The sequence below is a fragment of the Crocuta crocuta genome, unplaced genomic scaffold (assembly GCF_008692635.1).
Source record: "Crocuta crocuta isolate KB4526 unplaced genomic scaffold, BGI_CrCroc_1.0 scaffold266, whole genome shotgun sequence".
Lineage (NCBI taxonomy): Eukaryota > Metazoa > Chordata > Mammalia > Carnivora > Hyaenidae > Crocuta > Crocuta crocuta.
The window spans coordinates 3,307,711-3,328,922 of NW_027531005.1; the positions used below are offsets into that span (position 1 = coordinate 3,307,711).

The 21,212-nt window shown below is 41.2% G+C and overlaps 1 protein-coding gene across 3 annotated transcripts in view; it reads left to right on the forward strand.

Annotated features, from left to right (window-relative positions):
- Nucleotides 1-225: 225 nt before the first annotated feature.
- The window catches only part of CHCHD3 (coiled-coil-helix-coiled-coil-helix domain containing 3), a 269,412-nt gene continuing 248,425 nt past the window's right edge, over nucleotides 226-21,212 (forward strand). For all 3 annotated transcript variants that reach the window (XM_077770788.1, XM_077770791.1, XM_077770790.1), the window contains exons 1-2: nucleotides 226-464; nucleotides 11,900-11,987. In XM_077770788.1, the coding sequence (XP_077626914.1) occupies nucleotides 384-464; nucleotides 11,900-11,987 (169 nt within the window). In that variant the 5' untranslated portion in view covers nucleotides 226-383. The remainder of the gene's footprint in view (nucleotides 465-11,899; nucleotides 11,988-21,212) is intronic.

The window sequence follows — 21,212 nt, forward strand, 5'->3', positions numbered from 1 at the left end:
CCCAGGGCTGAGGCGGGAATGTCCCAGCAACCATCGCGCCAGATGGAGACTACAATTCCCAGTTCCACCCAGGGGCACCGGAAACCTTGTCAAACAGAACTTGTTGCCATAGCATCCGGGTCTGGTCCAACCAATCCGAGAGCCTCTCCCGAGTAGAGGCGGGACGTTTGTATCTCCGACCAACTGGAGGCCTTTTTGTTGTGGAGCGTGACCGGAGGAGGCGGGAGTTCGGGACCGGCGCCTTCTCCTTGCTTCTTGGGGTCGTGGCCTTGCTCCTGCCGTGCAAGGAAGGAGTCCGGGCGTGTCCACGCGCGTGTGTGCGCGTGGGCCCTGAAGTGCTCGTGCGTCCGCTCTAGGTCTCTGTGGGGGCAGAAGCAGAAGCCATGGGCGGGACCTCCAGCACCCGCCGGGTCACCTTCGAGGCGGACGAGAATGAGAACATCACCGTGGTGAAGGGCATCCGGGTGAGTGACAGTGGGTGGGCAGAGGGCCAGCACCCGGACTCGGACCCCAAACCTCCGACCTTCCCGGGACTTGCTCAGCCTGATTTCCCCCGTCCCGGCCCCCAGTGTTGTCCGGCCCGAAGCCGAGTTCTCTGCAAAGAAGCTTGAAGTTTCAAGACTTGGGACATTCATTCAGAGATATTTCCTGGTTGTGTGCTAAGTGCTGGAGGGAGTTGGGGCGGGGGGAATGCCACGTTGTATTAGACCCTCCCGGGGCTCACAGCCTGGGTTTGACTATTGCTCACGAGTAGTAGGACTTTATTTGAAACCCCTGTCTTCGCTTCTGCGAAATGGGGCTTGTCTTACTCCCCTCCCCCCCCACCCCGGGTTCAGGACCCCAACTCTGGTTTTGCACTACCTCCGTTACCTTTCTCAAGGTGAATTGTCTTTGAGGAGACCTTTACCTGCTCTCGGTCGTTTGGTGCTCTCCCTCTGAGCCCGTCGCCGCAAGCTCACACATCCCACAGACTCTTGACCTGCCTGGGGTGACTTCTCCCTTCTTCGCTTTCACTTGATCCTCTCTTTCCCTCCTCTGTGGCCAGCCGCCTAAGTTTTGGGCTGGACCCAGTTGCTTCAGGACAAGTGTCTGCCAGCCTGACAGGGCCTGAGACAGGCTTGCACTTTTTCAGACCGCTGGGAGTAATACAATCAGTTCTCTACCAGACGTCGCAGAGGAATTTTTAATGTTCTCGCATGTGCTTGACACATTAACTGACAACTTGATTTTTCTCTAGGGTGTCAGTACACCAGCACTAACTTCATTAACACACTCTCTACTGCACCTGAATTTGGAGATTCACTCTCTCTTTTTTTGGAAAGTATGCCAGAAGCGATTTCACTTCTGAATGTTATATCTTTTATTTTTCTTCCTCTGTTATTACACCACCAGCATAAGTCAATGAAATGTATACATTATTTTTACCATCTGTTATCAGAGAATAAAATTTCTTAAATATTTAAAATATTTACAAACTTTTTACTGTGAAACTGTTACCTTGAGAAGAACTTATTAAAGTTTTCTTTATAGAAACTCAGACTGTTGAACTCAGTTTTTGGTCTGTGACCACCGTTTCTTTATATCATATTAATTAATGGTAGTACCACAGTTTGTAATAGAATGTCTGAGGCTGCCTTGCATTGTTGTGGTTTCGTTGGTACTCTTTGGAGTAAAATAAAAACTACTACAAACTCTGAGTTTTATGCAGAGATTTGTTTAATCTTGCTTGAGGCTTTGAGTGTTCCGTACCAGAGGGTGGAAAAAAATAAGGGAAAGCAAAATAAATTTCGGGGGAGAAAACATTGGCCAGAAGAATGTGTAAATCCATGTTCTCATGCTCTAGTACAGGCACATTGATGAGAGCAAACAAAATTACAAGAAAATTTGGCCATGGCACTGAGGTTCCTATCAAATATTAGGTAAGGTTAAATAGGGTAAGTATGATGAGAGGGGTATATGATAGACTAAAATGGAGAGTTTGTTTAAAAAACTTTTTCTAAACTTTTTAAATAAAAAGAAGCTGTGCCTTTTGACCACTCAACTTGACAGCTGTATTCCTTTTGTTTCCTTTCTCACAGAGTACATTTTATTTATAATAATCCAAGCACACAGCATGCTCCTTTTGACCTCTACGCTTTACTTTTCTTCAGGATACACCCTTCACCTGGAATGCACTTGCAGTGTTCTCCCAGTTGCTTCAAATCCTTCTTTTTCAAGGACATTTTGCATCGTTTTGAGCTTCGGTTTTCTCATCTGCAAAATGATGGGGCTTGAATACGTCTCTAAGATCTCTGAGCTTTTCAAGTTTTGAAATTCTGTGAGACTAATGGCAGTACGAATTTCTTGTAGCCATACTCAGCCTGTCGCATTTTCCTCTGAAAATGGCACGCTCTTGAATTGTTGAGTACTTGGGGGTTCATTCTGAGTTCTTCGAGGTCATGGTCAAAAGAACATCAGCTGGAGTTAAACAGACAACAGTTTTAAGTCTCAGATTAGGATTTATTAGTCTGTGGCTTTGGACAAGTCACATTTTTGTATTTGGTAAGAAGATGAGGTAAGATATTTAAAATATATGGCACCTTGTAGATATATTTTTATCTAAAAGCAGCCATTTTCATAAGGTTTCATAACAACTAATATTTGAAGATTCTTTGGAGGTGCTCTGTAGTATAGTGGAGAGAACACTTGCTTTGGAACCAGGCAGACCTGGGTTTAGTCTTAGCTCTGCCTCTTACTAGGCTCTGTGTCCCTGGACAAGTCACTTTTGATTGTGTTTCCTTGTTCAGTATGTCTGGATCCTAGATAGCCTGCTTGTAATAGTTATGTATCAAGCACTACTGGTGAGAAAGTTGACATAATGTATCCAGGCATTTAGTATTTTGACAGTGTTTATTACGTGAGTAGTAGCTATTATTAGAGCTGTTCAAAGGAATGAATATGTAAACTCCTATTGAATTTAAATAAAAATTAGAGCATATTGTGTTTTCATGGCATACCTAAAGATGTGGATGGAAAAAAAAATAAAGATGGGGGCTGGGAAATAGGAGTCCTGAGTTCTGCAGCTGATCGCCTGTGTGATTTTTTTCTTTAGGCATTTTGTATATCTTTTCAGCTGATATTTATGTTTTTCTTTGCTCGAAACAGTCATCTTGTTTCCCTCTGAGGCACCGGGAAGGGTAAGCAGCAATCTTAGTATCATAAGTGAGTCACTGTTTTTTAGCTCAGTGGATTAAAACGTGTTGCTGATGAAGTCCACACTTCAGTGTTGAACTACAGATAGGGTTGTTCAAGTTGGCTGAAGAAAACATCCCAAATTTGCCCAATTGTTTAATATTTATGTCCTCACTCATAAGAAATGCGAGCGTAGGAGCGATTCATGGCCTCAGCCACTGCTGGAAAACCAATTCTGCATTCCACTGATAAGGATAGTAATTTCATCTTCATTTATCTTAATATAGGAAGAGTAGCATTTAGCAGGCGATATCAGGCTTTTGGTAACTAGGCTGTGTTTATTGATAATGTTTGTCTAGATTTTTCTTGCTGAGGTCAACGGCTAGCAATTAAAGGACATACTTACAATTTTAAGTTTAAAGTTTGGTCTCACCTATGACGTGTTATTTTTATGGTATTTATAGGGTCTCGTATATTTTCTTTATCCTTAGCAATTGATAGCTTTCCCCTACTTGCATAAAATCACCCATATTCTTACACCTTATTTCAGCTTCTAATCTGAAACAACTCATGGTTGGATGAAAGGCCACCTCTTGCCTTGCCTTCCTCTCCAAGTCTAAAATAATTTCTAGGGCTAGAAAGACCAAGCATTTTCATTACTCATATTAAATGTGCTTAATAGGATTTTTCTGAGCACCTGCTGTGCTTGGTTGGAAGACATGCTTACCACTCAGTCTTCCACTGGTTTATCTGAAATATCAAAGCTGTCAGTGAACTCTTCCAGAGCAAATGTCAACTTCAATGAGTATCATTTTCAAAGTAATATTTATCGTGCTTTCCAGGCATAAATGAGTCTCTGCAACTGGCCTTGAAGTTGCAAGCTGAAATTCATGGGAGCCATACATGGGGTAGTGTGGATACTCACATGGAAAACAACTAATGCTTTGGGGAAGCATTGGCAGTTGGGAGCCTCTACAGGAAAAGATTATTTAATGTGAGATCTTGTTGAGGATTCTGGAGAGTGTATATTAGCAGAGGCAACAAAGTCCAGCCAGCCATGGGGAGTGTGGAGGGATGTTGTCCAGGTAATTCAGTTAACTGGTGGAAGACTGGTACCTTTGCAGTTTAGAATCTATGACTCGCTTGGGCAGAGTACCATGTTAAACTTTCTAGGACTCTTCTTTTTAAAGCTTTCTAAGATTTTATACAGGTAGTAGAAATTCATTTCCATTAATGACAAATGCAAAGAAATGTTTGTGGCAAATTACAAACATAAGCTAAAAATAACTGTATATATCTGTATATCTCTCCCTCCCCTGCCATGCCCTTAAGTAGTTAGGAGTAATATCTTCTAAATAATAATGGCAGTTCTTGGAGCCCGTGCCTTAAAATGGTAGTTAAAAAGCAAACCAGTACTCACAGAAAATGACATACATGGAAGGAAGACCAAGTGAGAAAAATGAGTCTGACTCCTTTAATTTGTTTGATAAGGTGCATCTGGAAGAGATGAGAAAAACTATTACGGAGGTGAGGGTGTGACTTGTTTCTGTCTCATGTGGTTGCAAACTTTACCTCTTGGTGTTCCCCTCCTCCTTTTACTCTGTTCCTTGGAAGTGGAAATACTTCATCTTTGTCCATTTCACGTAGGCTCCTCTTCTGAGAATACTGGATTCTAGATTGGTGAGTGGTATATTTGTGCTGATTTTATTTTATTTTATTACTTTTTAATGTTTATTTGAGAGAGAGAGAGAGAGAGAGAGAGAGAGACGGATCATGAGCAGGGGAGGGGCAGAGAGAAAGGGAGACACAGAATCTGAAGCAGGCTCCAGGCTCTGAGCTGTCAGCACAAAGCCTGACATGAGGCTCGAAATCATGAGCCGTGAGATTGTGACCCGAGCTGAAGTTGGACGCTTAACTGTTTGAGCCACCCAGGTGCCCCATCTGTGCTCATTTTAGATAAGAGCAGCCAAGGTAGGTGGGCAGATTTGGGTGGGAACACTGTAGAACATGACACCTGTCTTTTCCTCCTCTCTGGAGCACATGTTTGTGTGGTGAGTGGTACAGAACTTGGTAAGTCCCATTTACTTAGACTTGTCTTTAGTGGCAAGTAGAGAATAGGGCAGATAATCGAAGTCCGTGGATGGAATTCTGTGATGTTGGTGGGCCCTCTTAGTTATCTGTCATGTTAGAACAGTGGTTCTTTTAGTTCATAGATTATTATAAATCTGTGAGGTATAGATTCTGCTCAGAACAATGCAGCAAGCAGACAGTTGTATACAGGTGAGGAATTAATCCCTAGACCCCTGAGTCCAGGGACCTCTGGGCATGATTCCAGTGTGTGTGTGTGCGTGTGTGTGTGTGTGTGAGAGAGAGAGAGAGAGAGAGAGGTTGAGATTGAGAGGAGAGAGATTTGCCATTCTTTGCTGCAAATACTTTTTGTAGACTGCATATGTATTTGCCTTGTTGGGGAGTATAGAGAGGTTTAGAAAGCAGGTCTAGAAAGCAGGTAAAGTAGCTATAGATGTTTAAATAGGACAAAAGCTTTTCTAAAAGAAGTACCTTGTTTAAGGGAAGATGTTTCCTAAAGAAGCTACTTCTCTCACAGAGGGCTGCTTTTCCAGCTTTTGCAGAAGCTTATGTTCTACCTCTGATCCCTTTTTGGGTAAGTTCACAACACTAAGAAGAGTTGTTCTAAAGCTACAGATTGTGGATGTAACCCTGACCTGTCAGCTGCTTCATGAGTACCCCTGTTCACAGGAGATCAGGGGAGTGTGCAGATCTGAACTCACTTCTGCAACTGGAAGGTCAGCTCATTTGGTATTGACTGGAAATACAGAGGATAACATAGCATGGCAATTGCCTTACATCAACATACCTGAGAACGTCCTGGGGGTAGGTGAGTCATGCTTGGAGTAAGCACAGCTGCAACCGTAGGCTGCCTGCCATGGATGTGCCTCTGGAAGGGCCTGGTATCCACTGATGAAGACTGTAAGAACGAAAGATGACGGTTGATGCTCAACACAATTTTACAACATGTTTATCAACTCACAAGATGACTTGTGCTGCTTTGGATGACCTGCTTATAGATTTACTGAAATACAGTCAAAGACCACATTGGGAAATGTTTTGAATTGATACTAGAATTTGACATTTAGTAGCAAGTTTTGAAGCATCAGATAAGCAACAAAAATAAATAAGACCTAGTGATTAGGCTGCAGGAGACACTACACTTTACCCAAAGAGCATGCATAGATGGGGATAAATGAGAACTTTGTATCATCGTACCACGACTTAGGCAGCTGCTGCTGGCAATAGCTGTAGCCCTGTCTTCATGCACCGAGTAGCCGAGGAGCTGAGCACAAGCTCTGGGGACCTGGTGAAAGAACAGCAGGACAGGATCAGTCTGAGTCCCCGTGGCTGGAGCTTTACTGCCGGTCAGGTTTCACCAAGTATGTGTGTAGGGAACCCTCCCTAAAACTCTGGGCGCAGGTGTTCTTCAGTTTCAGATGAGGAAAATGAGGCCCGTGGAGATGACTTCCTTAAGATTGTACAGCCAGGAGGGGCCCAGTGCTTTTTCCTCTGTTTGGGTCAGCCTTTGGTTTTACTCTAAAGGGATAATACTTTTGAAGCTGCTGTAGTCACTGGGAAGGACTTTCTGTAGTATTCATTTTGAAAGTAGCAATAGGTAGTGGTAATGTATGAATTTTGATGAGAAGTGGATGAAATGGTGTTTAGAAGAAAGGGTAGCCTATCTCCAATACAGGTGAAGGCTTATAGCTAATATTTGATTTTTAGCAAACACATTCACTTTCTGATTGCGTAGCATATGTATCTAGTGTAGTTGTAGTTCTTTGACTTTGGCCAGAATCATAGAAATATAGATTAACATACAAAATTATATGTACATATAATTTATGTCAAATTAACCTTAGATACATTGGCTTCAGACACAAATTATATTAAATATGGAACATATACCATATATGATGTATAGTAGTTTCTAATAGTATATGATATGTAATATATAATATATGTAGTGTACTATGGCATACTAAATTAAAATAATCTATAAATATAATATGTGGTATATTGTATTACATATTTAATGAGCTTTATATACATTATGTATCAATTAAAATAGTTTTAAGGTTCTAAAACTTAGTAAGGCTCATTTTATCTCCTTAAGAGGAAGTGAATTTATTTTACCACATAGGATTGTAGGGGTGTATTGTTTAATAGAGAAAGCACTGCCCTGGAGACCNGGGGTGGGGTTACTGCTTATCCTGATGCTACCAGAAACTGGATGTTAACTCAGGGCTTTTTTTCTTACCTGTAAATTGAGAGGATTGTAGTCAGTCAATCTTAAAGGGTTTTTTCCTAAGATGTATCTCAGCTTTGCCAATGAGTTTCAGCAGCAATGTCAGTGGCTGTCAGTTGTTAGAAAAGATGCAAGTGGCCCTGACATCTTCAAATAGAAAGTCCCTTGACATTGTCCTTTCTAACTTCGATTTCTCTTCTAAGAGCCTTGGGATTTTTCTCCAAAGACCCCACCGTTTGAGCTGTAGTCTTGCCTTTAACTGTCTCTCCTGCATTCTGGTTTGGGTCCTGAGATGTTTAGTAACTACTCAAGTACAAACTGTTTTGTTGAGTGATGTATTGCAAGGGCCTTAAATTAATGCTGGCCTAGGAAACATTTGGTGAATGATTCAGTAGTATACAGGGGCACACAGTTTTGTGGAAAGGAAAAATACTTGTTTTGTCTTGGAGATTTGTGCAAGGTATAGTAGGGTGCAAATAAAGGTAGCCTTGGGTAAGCAGAGTTGGAATTGAGTGGGGAACTGATTTGGTCAGAGAAGGCTTTAGGATGTTTGAACTGGATTTTGAAAGGTGATTCCCTCCTCCAGGGCCAGGGGAGAAGGCAATAGAGCCATGTGTAAAGGCAAAGAGATAGCCTCAAATAAGTAGCCAGTATTGGGGGGAGACAAGGTATGAAGTATTACCGGAAAGGCTGTGGAAATTGAGCTTGAGAGTTAGGCTATGACCAAATGATGAGGAAGTCTTGGATGCTGTGCAGAAGAATTTGGACTTTTCTGTCAACAGAAGGTATAAAGGGTTGAAGCAGGGAGTTACCCTAATCAGATTTGCATTTTAGGAAGATTATTGATGGTGCCATGAATTAGGGCAGGGGGATTGGGATGGGAGAGGAAATGTTGCATTTACTGGGAATTTAGGGGTTGAAATTTCATGGCTCAGAGTTTGTTTCATTTACTGGGAATTTAGGGGTTGAAATTTCATGGCTCAGAGTTTGTTTCATTTACTGGGAATTTAGGGGTTGAAATTTCATGGCTCAGAGTTTGTTTCATTTACTGGGAATTTAGGGGTTGAAATTTCATGGCTCAGAGGATGAGGGAGGATGAAGAGTCAGGGGAAGTCCTCTGTTCTGATTTAGAAAGTTGGATGGAGGTGGTGTCATTAATGAGATTAGGAAAGCAAGAAGACAGAGGTTTTGGCAAATGTGAATTCGGTTTAGGACATGTTGGGTTTGAGGGGCTTGTGGTCTGTCCAAAAGGAGGTGTCCATTAGGCAGTTCCGTGTATAGGTCTAGTGTTTGGGACGTGAAGGATTTAGAATTCATTAATTTATCAATGCAGTTACAAGTCAAGGGAGTGGATGAGATTGCCAGCAAGATCATTGAGAGAAGTGGATAAAGGCAAGGGAGGTTATGGGGACCTCTGGCATGTAAGGGTAGGCGGGAAGGAGAAGTCTGCAAAACATAAGATGTGGCCAGAGCCCTAGGGCTGTCTGGATGGTGGGAGGTCAGAAAGGTCAATGGAGACATTTCCAGAAGAGGAGAGCGACCGCAGGTGTTAGATGCTAAAGGGAAGCCATATAAGTTGGTTGTTGTATAAATATAAATATGAAAGATTGTTTGGTCATTGGTGACTTTTAGAAGAACACCACTGTATTGGATTATAAACTAGATGGTGGGGAGTGAAGGACGTGGAAGTTGGAAGGAGGTCTTAGCGGATAGAGGAGGGGGATCACCCGGTTACACGACTCAGAAACCTGGATGTGCTGATGACTTCTGCTTCACTTGCATGGCTCGTCAGACACCAGGTCTGGCCGTAAAACCGCATACCTGAGTGGGACCTTGAAACTCTGACTTCCTGGGTTTGAATCCTGGCTCCATTACTGATAAAATGCAAAGTCCAGAGCAAGTTATTTAGTCTGGCTGTGCTTCAGATTTTCACCTATATGGTGAAGTATCTATCTCATATGATTGTTGAGGATTAAATGAGTGAAGCATTTTTAGTGTAATGCCTGGCACATAATAAGCACTCAGTGAATGTTAGCTATTTTGAATCCTAAATATCTTTTGAATGTGTTCCCTTTGGATGACCATAATAGCTTTTTAAAACAACTTTATTGTGTATTTCACGTATTATAAAATTCATATGTTTTTTGTGTACAACACTTTTTAGTAAATTTGCCAAGTTGTGCAACTATCAACACAATCCAGTTTTTTTAAGTTATATATATATTTTTAAGTTTATTTATTTTGAGAGAGAGAGAACTAGTAAGCAAGCGAGCCTAGGGCAGGAGCAGAGAGAGAGGGATAGAGAGAATACCCAACAGGCTCTGTACTGATAGTGCTCTGTATTGATGTGGGGCTTGATCTTGCAAATCATGAAATCATGATCTGAGCTGAAGTTGGGCACTTAACAACCGACTGAACCACCCAGGTGCCCCAGCACAATGCAGTTTAAAATTATTTTTAATGTTTTGTTTATTTCTGAGAGAGAGATAGCGTGAGCAGAGGAGGGTCAGAGAGAGAGACACACACACACAATTGGAAACTGGCTCCAGGCTCTGAGCTGGCTGTCAGCACAGAGCCTGATGCGGGGCTCAAACCCACGAACTGTGAGATCATGACCTGAGCCGAAGTCGGCGCTTAACTGACTGAGCCACCCAGGTGCCCCCAGAATGCAGTTTTAAAACATTTTCATCACCCCAGTAAGATCTGTCATGTTCATTTATAGTTAATCCCCATTCTTACTCCAGCTGTAAGCATCTACTTCTCTACTTTCTATCTATGCAAAGTTGCCTTTTTCTGGGCACTTCATATAAATGAAAGTATATAATATGTGGCCTTTTGTATCTGGGTTTCTCCCTTAACTGTTGTTTAGATCTGTCCATATTGTAGCATGTGTCAGAACTTCACTTCTTTTTACTGCTGAATTGAATTCCATTGTATGGATACATAATGTTTTGTTTATCCATTCGCCTGCAGATGGACATTTGGGTGGTTCCACTATTGCTATATTATGTCTGATGCTGCTGTGAACATCCCTGCACAAATCTTTGTGCGGACATATGCTTAATAGCTTCTTAATTGGTCCTTTAGCTTCCTTCAGGGGACCTCCTGCTTCTGTTCATGTCCCCCTCCAATCTGTTCTCTACACAGTGGCTAGAGTGATCTTTCTGAAATGTAAGTCTGATCTTGTCATTACTCTGCTTAAAATACTTCGATTGTGCCCAGTTGCCCTCAGGATCAAGTTCAAACTGTTTCACTTGGTGAGTTTACTAGGACTCTTCAGAATTTAAAATCTTATTTCTCTCTCTAGCTTCTCTCACTGTGCCCTCTCCCCAGCTTCCTGCTTCAGCCATTCTTCATTCATTCACATATTGTTCCAATCATTTCTTTAGTCATTCATTCAATTTACAAGGCTTATTGAGGCTCTGGGGATGTAATAGGGCGTCTAAATGCTAGCTTTCATAGAACTTCCTTTCTAGTGTAAAAGGCAGACAAACAGGAATGCATCAGATAGTGCTAAGTGCAATAAAGAAAATAAAAAGAATGGTATAATAGTAATTCAGGGGCTGATGACTCTCAGACCTCCAGGCCTGAGTGTTCCTCAGTCTCTGCCTTATTGCCATCTGCCTACTTGTTATCTGCGCTTAATGTCTGATGGTGGCAAGCCCTGTTTCTCATCTATACCGCTACCTGCTTCCCTCCTCTTGGAGTACTCTTACCCTGCTTCTTCCCTTCCTAACACCTGCTTCTCTTCCCTAGTCCCAGCTTCATGTCCAAAGCCTGGCTGGATGTCCTGTCCATTATGCTTTCTTTTTATTTCCGTTGTAGGTCAGCTGACATAGGTGATGCCCTTCCTGTTATATTTAAATGCCTGATGATGGTTTCCTCTACCCCACTTTATGCAACTTGATGACTATTGAATACCCCACGTCTAGCCTAGTTCCTGGCACAGAGTTGGTACATAATAGAATTTGTTGAAAGAGCATTTGTTTGTGATTAGTTTGAACGGGAAGGATGGAGGGACACCATTTCCTGTGGCATGGAGGGAAGGAAGGAGCTAAGACCTGTTGCTTGCATAAATTAATTTGTAGGATTAGGGGAGGAAAGTCGAAGGAGTCTTCTTGGCTTACGTTTTCTCAGAGATTACAATTCAGTGCACTGTATAAAATGAAGAGAGGATTTATTTATAATGAGCTATTAGCAGTGCACTAGAAGAAATAAAGAAGCAGTGCTGTAGGGTGCATCTTGAGATTTTAAAACTGTTCTTTCTTGCTTTTAGTTTAATAGCTGTTAGCTTTCTTTAGGCCATTTGTTATACATATTGATATGGATGACTAACTTACTTGGATTCTATTGTACTGTTTTCTTTCCTTTTTTTATATAATTGATTTTATTTTGATGTTGCCTTTTCAGCTTTCAGAAAATGTGATTGATCGTATGAAGGAAACCTCCCCATCTGGTTCGAAGTCTCAGCGGTATTCTGGTGCTTATGGTGCCTCAGGTATTTCAGAATTTTAATTTTAGAATTTTTAGTAGAAAAATTGTAAGCAATAAAAGTTTACTTGATAGTCAAGTTCTTCTACCCTCCTTTGTGTCTGTTGTTATTTGGATGTTTGGCTTTTTATTTGGAATGTTAGAAATCAGTACCAGAGTTTCTTTTAAAACATTTTGTACTAAAAGGAGAATGAATCTACTTGCAAAACAGATTTGGGAAGTTTTTTTTTTTTTTCCTCAGTCAGGCTTTCTGAAGCCTCTGTGTAGTTTTGGCAGGTTACTTCATAATATCTGTATAAAATGGATTACTTATAGGAATATTAGAGATTTAGGAGTAAATATTTATAATAAAATATTGAACTTACTGTTTCCAAATTGTGAACTACCCCAATGCTTTCATTATCCAATAGTCTTCTAAGTTTATAAACAGTTTATTTCTTCTTAGTCTTAATTACTGATGAAAATAAGATATTAAGTGAAATCTACAGATGATTATTAAGCCTCATTTTGTGGGTCTGTAGAATAAGAGACTCTTTCCCTTTTCCTTGTGCTCCCCTATCCTATCCATTTCTTCATCCAACAGGTAGTTTATTGAACCCCTGCTGTGTATGTGGTACTGTTCTTGTGGCACCCAGTGTGATGGATGGACACCCATTTATTGAGGAAATGGCAATGAGAAAATAATTGAGATGGTTAATCTTGGACTAAGTAGTTTACTAGAAAGGGTATCATGTGGCATATCTTCCTCCAGACTGAAGTACATTGAGAAGGATGACATGATGCCCAAATGCCATTCACTTGCGGACAGTTGTGACCTTCTTACCAATCATTAGTTGTAACCATGAATTGAGCTTCTGATATGTTTAAAGCAGAGGCCAAGAGATGAATAAGAAATAGTTGAGTAAGAAATAATGAATAAGTAATAGTTCTTGCTCTTAATGAGCCTTCTTGTTTAGTGGGTGCATTAAGAGGGATTCACAGTTCATTATTGTTACAAAGTGACCACTTGTCTCCTTGGCTTCTGGACCACACTCGTGGTTTTCCTCCCTCCTTCTTCAGCCTAGTTGTCTTTCATGATTTCCACTAAGTAATCTCCCCTAATTCTATGGGTTTTGAATCATTATTTATTTATTTATTTATTTATTTATTTCTTCCTCAGATAGCTTATTGTCAAGTTGGTTTACGTATAACACCCAGTACTCATCCCAACAAGTGCCCTCCTCCATGCCCATCAGCCCCCTGCCACTCGCCCCCACCCCGTCAGCCCTCAGTTTGTTCTCAGCATTGAATCCTAGTTTAGGGGCCTGTGACTGCCATAATTGTTTCATTAGCTCTAACTTCTCTCCCTGAAACAAAACTTAGTAGACAGCTGCCTACTTGAAGTCTCCGCTTACAGATCTTCAGTGTAACATATCCAAAGCAGGCCTCTTTAATCTTCCTCAAGCCCTAAACCTGGGCCCCGTGCTGTCCTTCCTCCTTACAGTAGGCCATTAGCCAGGCTTGGCCCATCCATCTCCACAGTACGTGGGTGTGTGACCCTTTCACACCTGTGTCCGCTGCTGTAGCGCTGTACACCCAGTGACTCTTACCTTGGCATCTGGGGAGCCTCTTAACTGGCTCCCTGCTTCCCCTTTTGTCCCTTTACACTTTGCCATGCACACAGAAGCCTTAGCAATCTTGAAAAAAATTGATCAGTCCAGGTCACATCCCAGTGGTGGCTCTCCATGGTACACGGAACATAAATTGAACTGCTTTCCTTGGCCTCTGAGGCACACCATGACGACCCTTTCTGTTTTTCATCTCATCATTTATTGTTTCTTACCACCCTTCTTTTACTTGTGTCCACTGATTGCCACCTCCACCAGAAAGCTCCCGGGACATGGTCCCTTGTCTTTTCACAGCTGAATTCCCAGCTCCTACGAGAGTTCTTAGTGCTTAAGTGTTCAATTAATTTAGGGTGATGCCATTATCCATTTTGAAAGTAGCTACTCGTGATCATTTTGGAATATAATTCTATAAATTTAATTCAGGTGACATTTATTTTATTGAATGTCCACTGTTGTGCAAATAATTAAGCTAGGTGTTTTGAGAGGACACAGGAAAAAAAAACAACTCATCTCCTTTCATAAAGTGTGAGGTTTTTGGGCAGAAACAACTAAGTATATAAGAAAACTATAAGAAAGTTAGAAGCATAGTATAAGAGAAACCTAGAAAGATATTAAAATTAAGTATATCAGGTATTTTGGCTTAAGAATAACTTTTGATATGTGGATTTTTTTTTTTAAAATTACTTTTAGAGAGAGAGAATCAGCAGGGGAGGCGTAGAGATGGTTGGGGACAGAGGATCCGAAATGGGCTCTGAACTGACAGCACAAAGCCTGATAGGGGGCTCGGAATCACAAACTGCGAGATCATGACCTGAGCTGAAGCCAGATGCTTAACTAACTGAGCCACCCAGGTGTCCCGATGTGTGGATATTTTTTAAATTGGAATTTGTTCTACAATAAGATTTGTTCTGGGTAGATTTCTTTTCTACCTACTGTGTTAGGGAGAGAGGATGATAATGGTGATGATGAAGACAATGAAGTAATGATGGATTAGTGATAGGTAATCCTTAAATGTCATTTGTGTGCTTGGTACTCTGCTAAATCCTTTCTATGTCTTATCTCATTTAATCCTTATAACCCTGTGAGGGAGGGACTATTTTTAACCCATTTAAAGAAAATTTTTTTAATTAATGTTTTTTACTTATTTCTGAGAGAGAGAGAGAGAGAGAGAGAGAGACAGCGACAACATGAGCCAGGAGGGTCAGATAGAGAGGGAGACACAGAATCTAAAACAGGCTCCAGGCTCTGAGCTAGCAGTCAGCACAGAGCCTGATGTGGGGCTTGAACCCACGAACCACGAGATCATGACCTGAGCTGAAGCCGGACACTTAACCGACTGAGCCACATAGGCGCCCCGTATTTTTAACCCATTTTACATAGAAGGAAATGGAGACTTGACATGATTAATCATCTTGCCCAGTGTCCCAAAGCTGGTAGGCCATGGAGGTGACAGTTGAATTCAAGTCTGTTTGATTCCAGAACAGATACTATTAACCACCCTGTTTTATTATAATTTGAATTGTACCTGGCTTCATTTGTAGAAAGGATGTGACAGAAACTAGTTGGAGGGAAAGAGCTCCTTTTTAGTGATATGCTGCTTGAGTTTATGAAAGAACCTTCTCTCTGTAAGTGGTTGTCGCATCTTCTAGCTTTTCCCCACATTGGTTCTCATCAGTAGTTCATTGGAGGAGAGAAAGTGTTTTCCTTTTTGGGTTGGTTTCCTTAACTGATACTTGGAGAGGGTGGATGTGGATAGGGAGACTTTCTATGCATGCTCATGGTCTGACCTGCAGAGCATGACTTGACATCATGATGCACTGTGGCTGTGCTGAGGGATCCGTCCCTTCCCATTTCTGGGTTTGACATGACTGATGAACTCTGGTGCATGGCCAGCCTAGGCACTGAAAACTCTTTGAATGGCATCTTGTGTTTTGGTGGTCAGGCTAGAACTACACTCTAAGTGGTAGCCCCTAGTCACATGTGGCTGTGAAGATTTAAATTAAAATTAATGAAAATAAAATAAAACTGACATTTTAGCTCCTCAGTTGCACAAGTCACATTTCAGTGCTCAGTAACCACATGCATCTAGTGGCTGCCTTACTGGACAGTGCAGATTTAGGGCATTTCCATCATTGCATCGTTGCATAGCCTAGTCTAGAATACATCCATGCTTGGCAGTGTGAGCTCCATCAATTTGTTTTAATGATGTGACTGAAGTTACCGAGCTTGATGGTGCTGTGTGTTTGAATCTTTTTGCTTTTTTTTTCCACATCCCAGCTCCCCCAGGATTGTGTGTAAATGGACGCTTCTGGGAATATTTCCCTGGGGTAAACTATCTTCACCTAAGTCTTTAGAACAGCTTCCTGAACTGTGTGTTGCAGGTGTACCTGAGGTATTGATTCCTTAGACTCCGAGTAGCTGCGGAACACCCATAGCTTCATGCTCCGCATAAACACTTGCTTTTTCTGTGGTACAGGATGTGGCCCTCTGAGTAGAATATTTCCCTAATCTGTTCCAACCCAACTCAAGAAAAGAACTAAGATCTAATGCTGTTTTGAAATGACCTTGCCCTTAGGTTAAGAATTCTACTATGATTGTGCCAATTAACAAAGATTTATTTTTCTTAAAAATAAGAAATGTTTATAAAAGTAGAAAGCGTCAAAGTTTATGTTCTCTCTGTGTTTGTCTCATTTGGGGATTTTAGTTAATACTCAGTTTTAATGATTTATAATTTAGATGTGTTATGAAATAATTTTTCAAGTCTACATGTTGATAAAAATGTCACCAGCCTTTTCTGCATTTTTTGGTGTCAACTAAGTTATATATTAAATGTGAGTTGAGTTTTTAATATTCATTAAAATGCCTTCTTCTTCATAGGAGTCTCATTCATACCAGCCCTAGGCTATTCATTTGTGTGAATATAGGGCAGCGTTATTTGGTGGACTGAGAGCCCTAGGGTTTTCATAGGAGCTAAGTTTTGTCATATATATTGTTTTGAGAATATAATTTATGCTATAAGAAAGTGAGTTCCTCTAAAGATTTTACTGAAACTTTTTTTTTTTTGCCAAGCCTTAAACCAGATCAATGACTCGTTGCAATAAGTATTTGCATGTAAAGTTGTTCAGGCATAATAATATAATATGTGACACACAGCAGATTGTAATGCCACTTTAATAAATGAATGTGCTCTAAAGAACTTAACTGTGTCCTCGCTGCCTCAAATTCTTTGCTGTGTTATGTCTTATCCCAACTATGCTGGTTTGCTTTTACACCAGTTGATTTTTTTTTAGGCTGTTGTAATTTTCTTCATTTCTACCCTGATCCTTTAGTTTTTTTGGCTTATAGTGAGTTCACACCTCTCATGTTTGACCCTACGTAATGTTAAGGGAACTCTGTCCCCAAATCAGTAGGAAAAAACAGGCAGGAAATGACATTAGGAGGCTATTTGTTGGTTTTCTAAGCTGCTAGCAACCAGATAAAAATGATGAATCTGGGGAAAAAAGACAAATTAACTCACTTTTATTGTTATCCTCACTGGGCAGGTTTCTCTGTACATTTCTTGTCATTGTGAAAAATAAGAAAGATTTGCTGATTTGTGTTAAGTATATCACTGAGATCACTAAGTATTTGGCAGCCTTAACAAACTGCAGGAAACCAATTTAAGCTGAAAATAGCACAGCCCAAAGTAAACAGCCATTTAGAGAAATAGATTCATCTATATGTTCTATGTGGTTTTCTCCCAGAATCTGGCCCTCTTAAATAGCTCTTTAAGGCCTATTTAGACTTAACACAGTAGGGAGAGTTCACAGTAAGCGAGTTGTGCTTGTTCCTTTGACTTGAGTTACAAGAATGGAAGGGAGTTCCAGAATCTAGGTTTTCAACTTGTAAGACACGAATCTTTGTTGATGTCAGTGTCTCAACTCTGTAATTTTTGTGCTGTAATAGATAATTTGGCTGACACTTCTAAAAGGAAGTTATGTATAAACTGTTTATTTACTTATTTATGAGAGAGGGCACAAGTGAGTGAGGGGCAAAGGGAGAAGAAGGACAGAGAATTCCATGAGGGGCCTTTTCCCACGAGAGAAAGAGAAATGGGGCTCACCTGAAGTGGGGCTTGAACTCACAAAACGCCAGATCATGACCTGAGCTGAAGTCAGATGCTTAACTAATTGAGCCACTAATTGAGTACACTATTGATTTAAAGGCTATATTTATTTATTTACTTTAACTTTTTGAAAAAGTTTGTTTGTTTTGGAGGCACTTGGGTGGCTCAGTCGGTTAAGCTTCCGACTTGGGCTCAAGTCATGATCTTGAAGTTTTTGAGTTTGAGCCCTGCAAGGTGCTCTATGCTGACAGCTCAGAGCCTGGAGCCTGCTTTGGATTCTGTGTCTCCCTCTCTGTCTCCCCCTCCCCCACACTCACACACTCAAGAATAAAAAACAGTAAGAAAATGAAAAAAAGTTTATTTTGAGAGAATGCAAGAGTGAGCCTGTGGGAGGGGCAGAGAGAGAGAGAGAAAGAGAGAAAGAGAAAGAGGGAGAGGGAATCCCAAGCAGAGGGAGTCCCACATGACCTGAGCAGAAACCAAGAGTCGGAGGCTTACCTGACTGAGCCACACGGGCACCCCTCAAGGTTTTAAATCAAATTCTCTAGGCAGTATATGTTGTTCTTAAAAATAGACCCACAGTCTACGTTTAATGGGTGGTTGAACTCATCGTTAATTCCATCAGTCAGCGAGTATTAGGATAGCAGTGGTCTTTGGCTTCAAGGGACTGTTATTTTGTCCAAAACCTATTTAACATTATAATGTTATGGGGGAAATACTAGTTTATTACCTTTCACCTGCTCAGTTAATATTTTTGAGTTGGTGAATGAATATGTAAGGGAGATAGAATATGTTAGAAGTATAGAAAGTGTTTTAGGAATTCAGAGAAGAAGGTCAAGAGCTTGGGCAGGCAGGTAACCAGGGGAGGTGTTGGTGTTGGTGTTGAAGGTGTTCAACAGAGTCAGTTTACAGATGTGAATACTTTAGAGGAAGGGTACATGTAGGGGTCTCATGGGAGGGAAGGTTGGGGACGTTAAGGAATTTACTTTCGTCCTATGGGGCCTAGTGGCTACTGAGTACTTCTATTTAATTTTAGGATGCAAGTATAGAGAGTTGCATTCGTTGCTACTTTTCAAATATACTCAGATATTAATAACACTGTTATGGCTAAAAATGCAGTGCTGATTTTCTCATTGATATTTTTATATCTAACAATTGTAAATGGTAAGAATATATGTTTTCCACTAGAGTACTAAATAAAACCATTTTCATTTTCATGAAAAGATAAGCAGCCCCATGAGCATTTTTATTTGTCCTTAACTGGCCCCATAGCAAAAAAGAAAAAGAACAAACAAAGTTGTCCCCAGCTTCCTGAGACAGTATAGGGCACAGCAGATGATACCTGAGCAAGGCAGGTGAGACAACACAGGTGGGTTCCTGGCGGGATAATAGACAGGACGCGCTGGAAATGAGAGGTAGGGACAGCCGCTCTGCATGGTGCAGATGGAAGAGGCAGAGGCAAAGGACTCGTGCATTTGGTGCCTGAGGCCACGGGGCTAGTTAGTGGCAGGCAGTCCCCCCTCATCTAGGGCACCTTCCTCTGTCTGTTGATTCGTCATTCTTGTGTTTTATTTATTTTTGAGAAACCAGCACAAGTTTAAACTCACTTTATTTTAAAATTGAGAAGAGAGCAATGGTTCCCTCCTAAAAATGGACCAAAAAAATCATCGACAATATAGCTTATATTCCATGGTATTTGGGGATGGTCAAAGGGGAGTCAGGCAGAAAAGAAGAACCTCCAGCAGTAGAGGAAAGGAATTACAGAGAGATGCTTAGTAGGTTCTGAAATGTCAGTGAGTCATACCATCCAGTCGTTTTCTGTGACTTAGAACTTCTGCCCTTTGATTTCTGAGTTAACGAATTAACTACTGGCTGAGCTGCTCTTTATTCAGTCTTTGGAGGCCCCTGCCCTGTGATTGGTGCTGAGTTAGCGCTTCCGAGGGATTTGACCTCAAGTGTGCCAGAGATTCCTTACTTGTTCCTCAGTTCCTGGAAAGAAAAGCCTGCTTTGTTAGGTGCATCACATCCTATAGATTAACAATACAGTGATACCGCGGAGTCACAGTGACCTGAAGCTGAAAGGAAGGAACGTCAGTGACCCTGTCCGCGGGGGAAGAAAGGGAAGGGGTATAGTAGAGAAGCGCCCCACTTTTTGCTGTGGTAGATTCTGACACTGAAGTGAATTGTGGATTGTATTTTCTTGTACAACAAGTATTGTTATTGGGCATTAACAATCAAGTAAATCATGGCCGGCGCCAACGATGGATCATAAACCACAAAGAGAAAACAACTATAAAGTCGACATTTTATAATCATGCTTCAGGATTTATAAAATAAAATAAAATATCCGACATTGGTTATATAAGCAGCTCTCTTGGATTGTAAAGTGTAGGACATACAATACACAAAAGTACTGTCTTTGATTTAAATTTAATATACTAGTTGTAAAAATAAACACTTGATAATGATATTTTTGCCTTTCTTAGAATTTGATGGACTTTAGGGCATCATCTAGATGGCCCAGATCTCTGATATAAATTGCCCAAGTGAGTTTTACATTTTTCTACTGCAAGCTGAGGTGTTCAAAATCAGTCCGTTGACCCTTCTGGCTATTGACCAAATTGTGGGTTATTGTTGTCGATGATGATATTTTTCCTTGTAAAAAACATTTTAAAAAATAAAGTCTGGGGTGCCTGGGTGGCTCAGTCGGTTGAGCGTTGACTTTGGCGCAGGTCGTGATCTCACGGTTCGTGGGTTCGAGCCCCGCGTCGGGCTCTGTGCTGACTGCTAGCTCAGATCCCGGAGCCTGTTTCAGATTCAGTATCTTCCTATCTCTCTGACTCTCCCCTGCTCACGCTGTCCCTCTCTCTCTCTCTCAGAAATAAATAAAACATTTAAAAAAAATTAAAAAAGAAGAAAAAAGTAAAGTCTGACCCAGCATTTCATTTCTTCCCTCTACCCTTTCCTATCTCACTGGTTTATTCAGAATCACAGGTTCTGTGCTCTGTATTAGGCCAAATCAGTGCTACGAGGGAGCACTAAGTGCTTTTAAGTCCGTTTTTAAACCTGTTCTGCCCCCAGGGCTACTTGACACTTTGTTGACAGCTGTCACTGGACTTGAGTCTTCCTTGAAAAGCTTTGGGAGCCCATGTGGATCATTATAGTGAGGCTCTTCAAACTTTTTCACAGAATTGCTGTGGCATGCTTAAGACAGTGCTCTCTCTGGGTCTGCACGCCCTGGTTCCCCGACTGAGTGGTTAATCAGAATATGGGTTTTAATTAACAAGCACTGAATGATTGGAGCTCAAAATTGCTTTACAGAGTAGTAATGGTAATGGTAACTGTCTCCTCTCTTAAAGGCGTAAAGTAGTTAGAACGTCTTGCAGATTGTCTGGTGGGGAGGTAGAGGCCACAGAAAGCCCCTGAGTATTGACTTTGTTGGCAGGACTCATGTACTTTGGCAAATAAGCGAGTACTGCTGCTCTGTTCCTCACTTCATACCCCCCGCTTACTCTTTTTT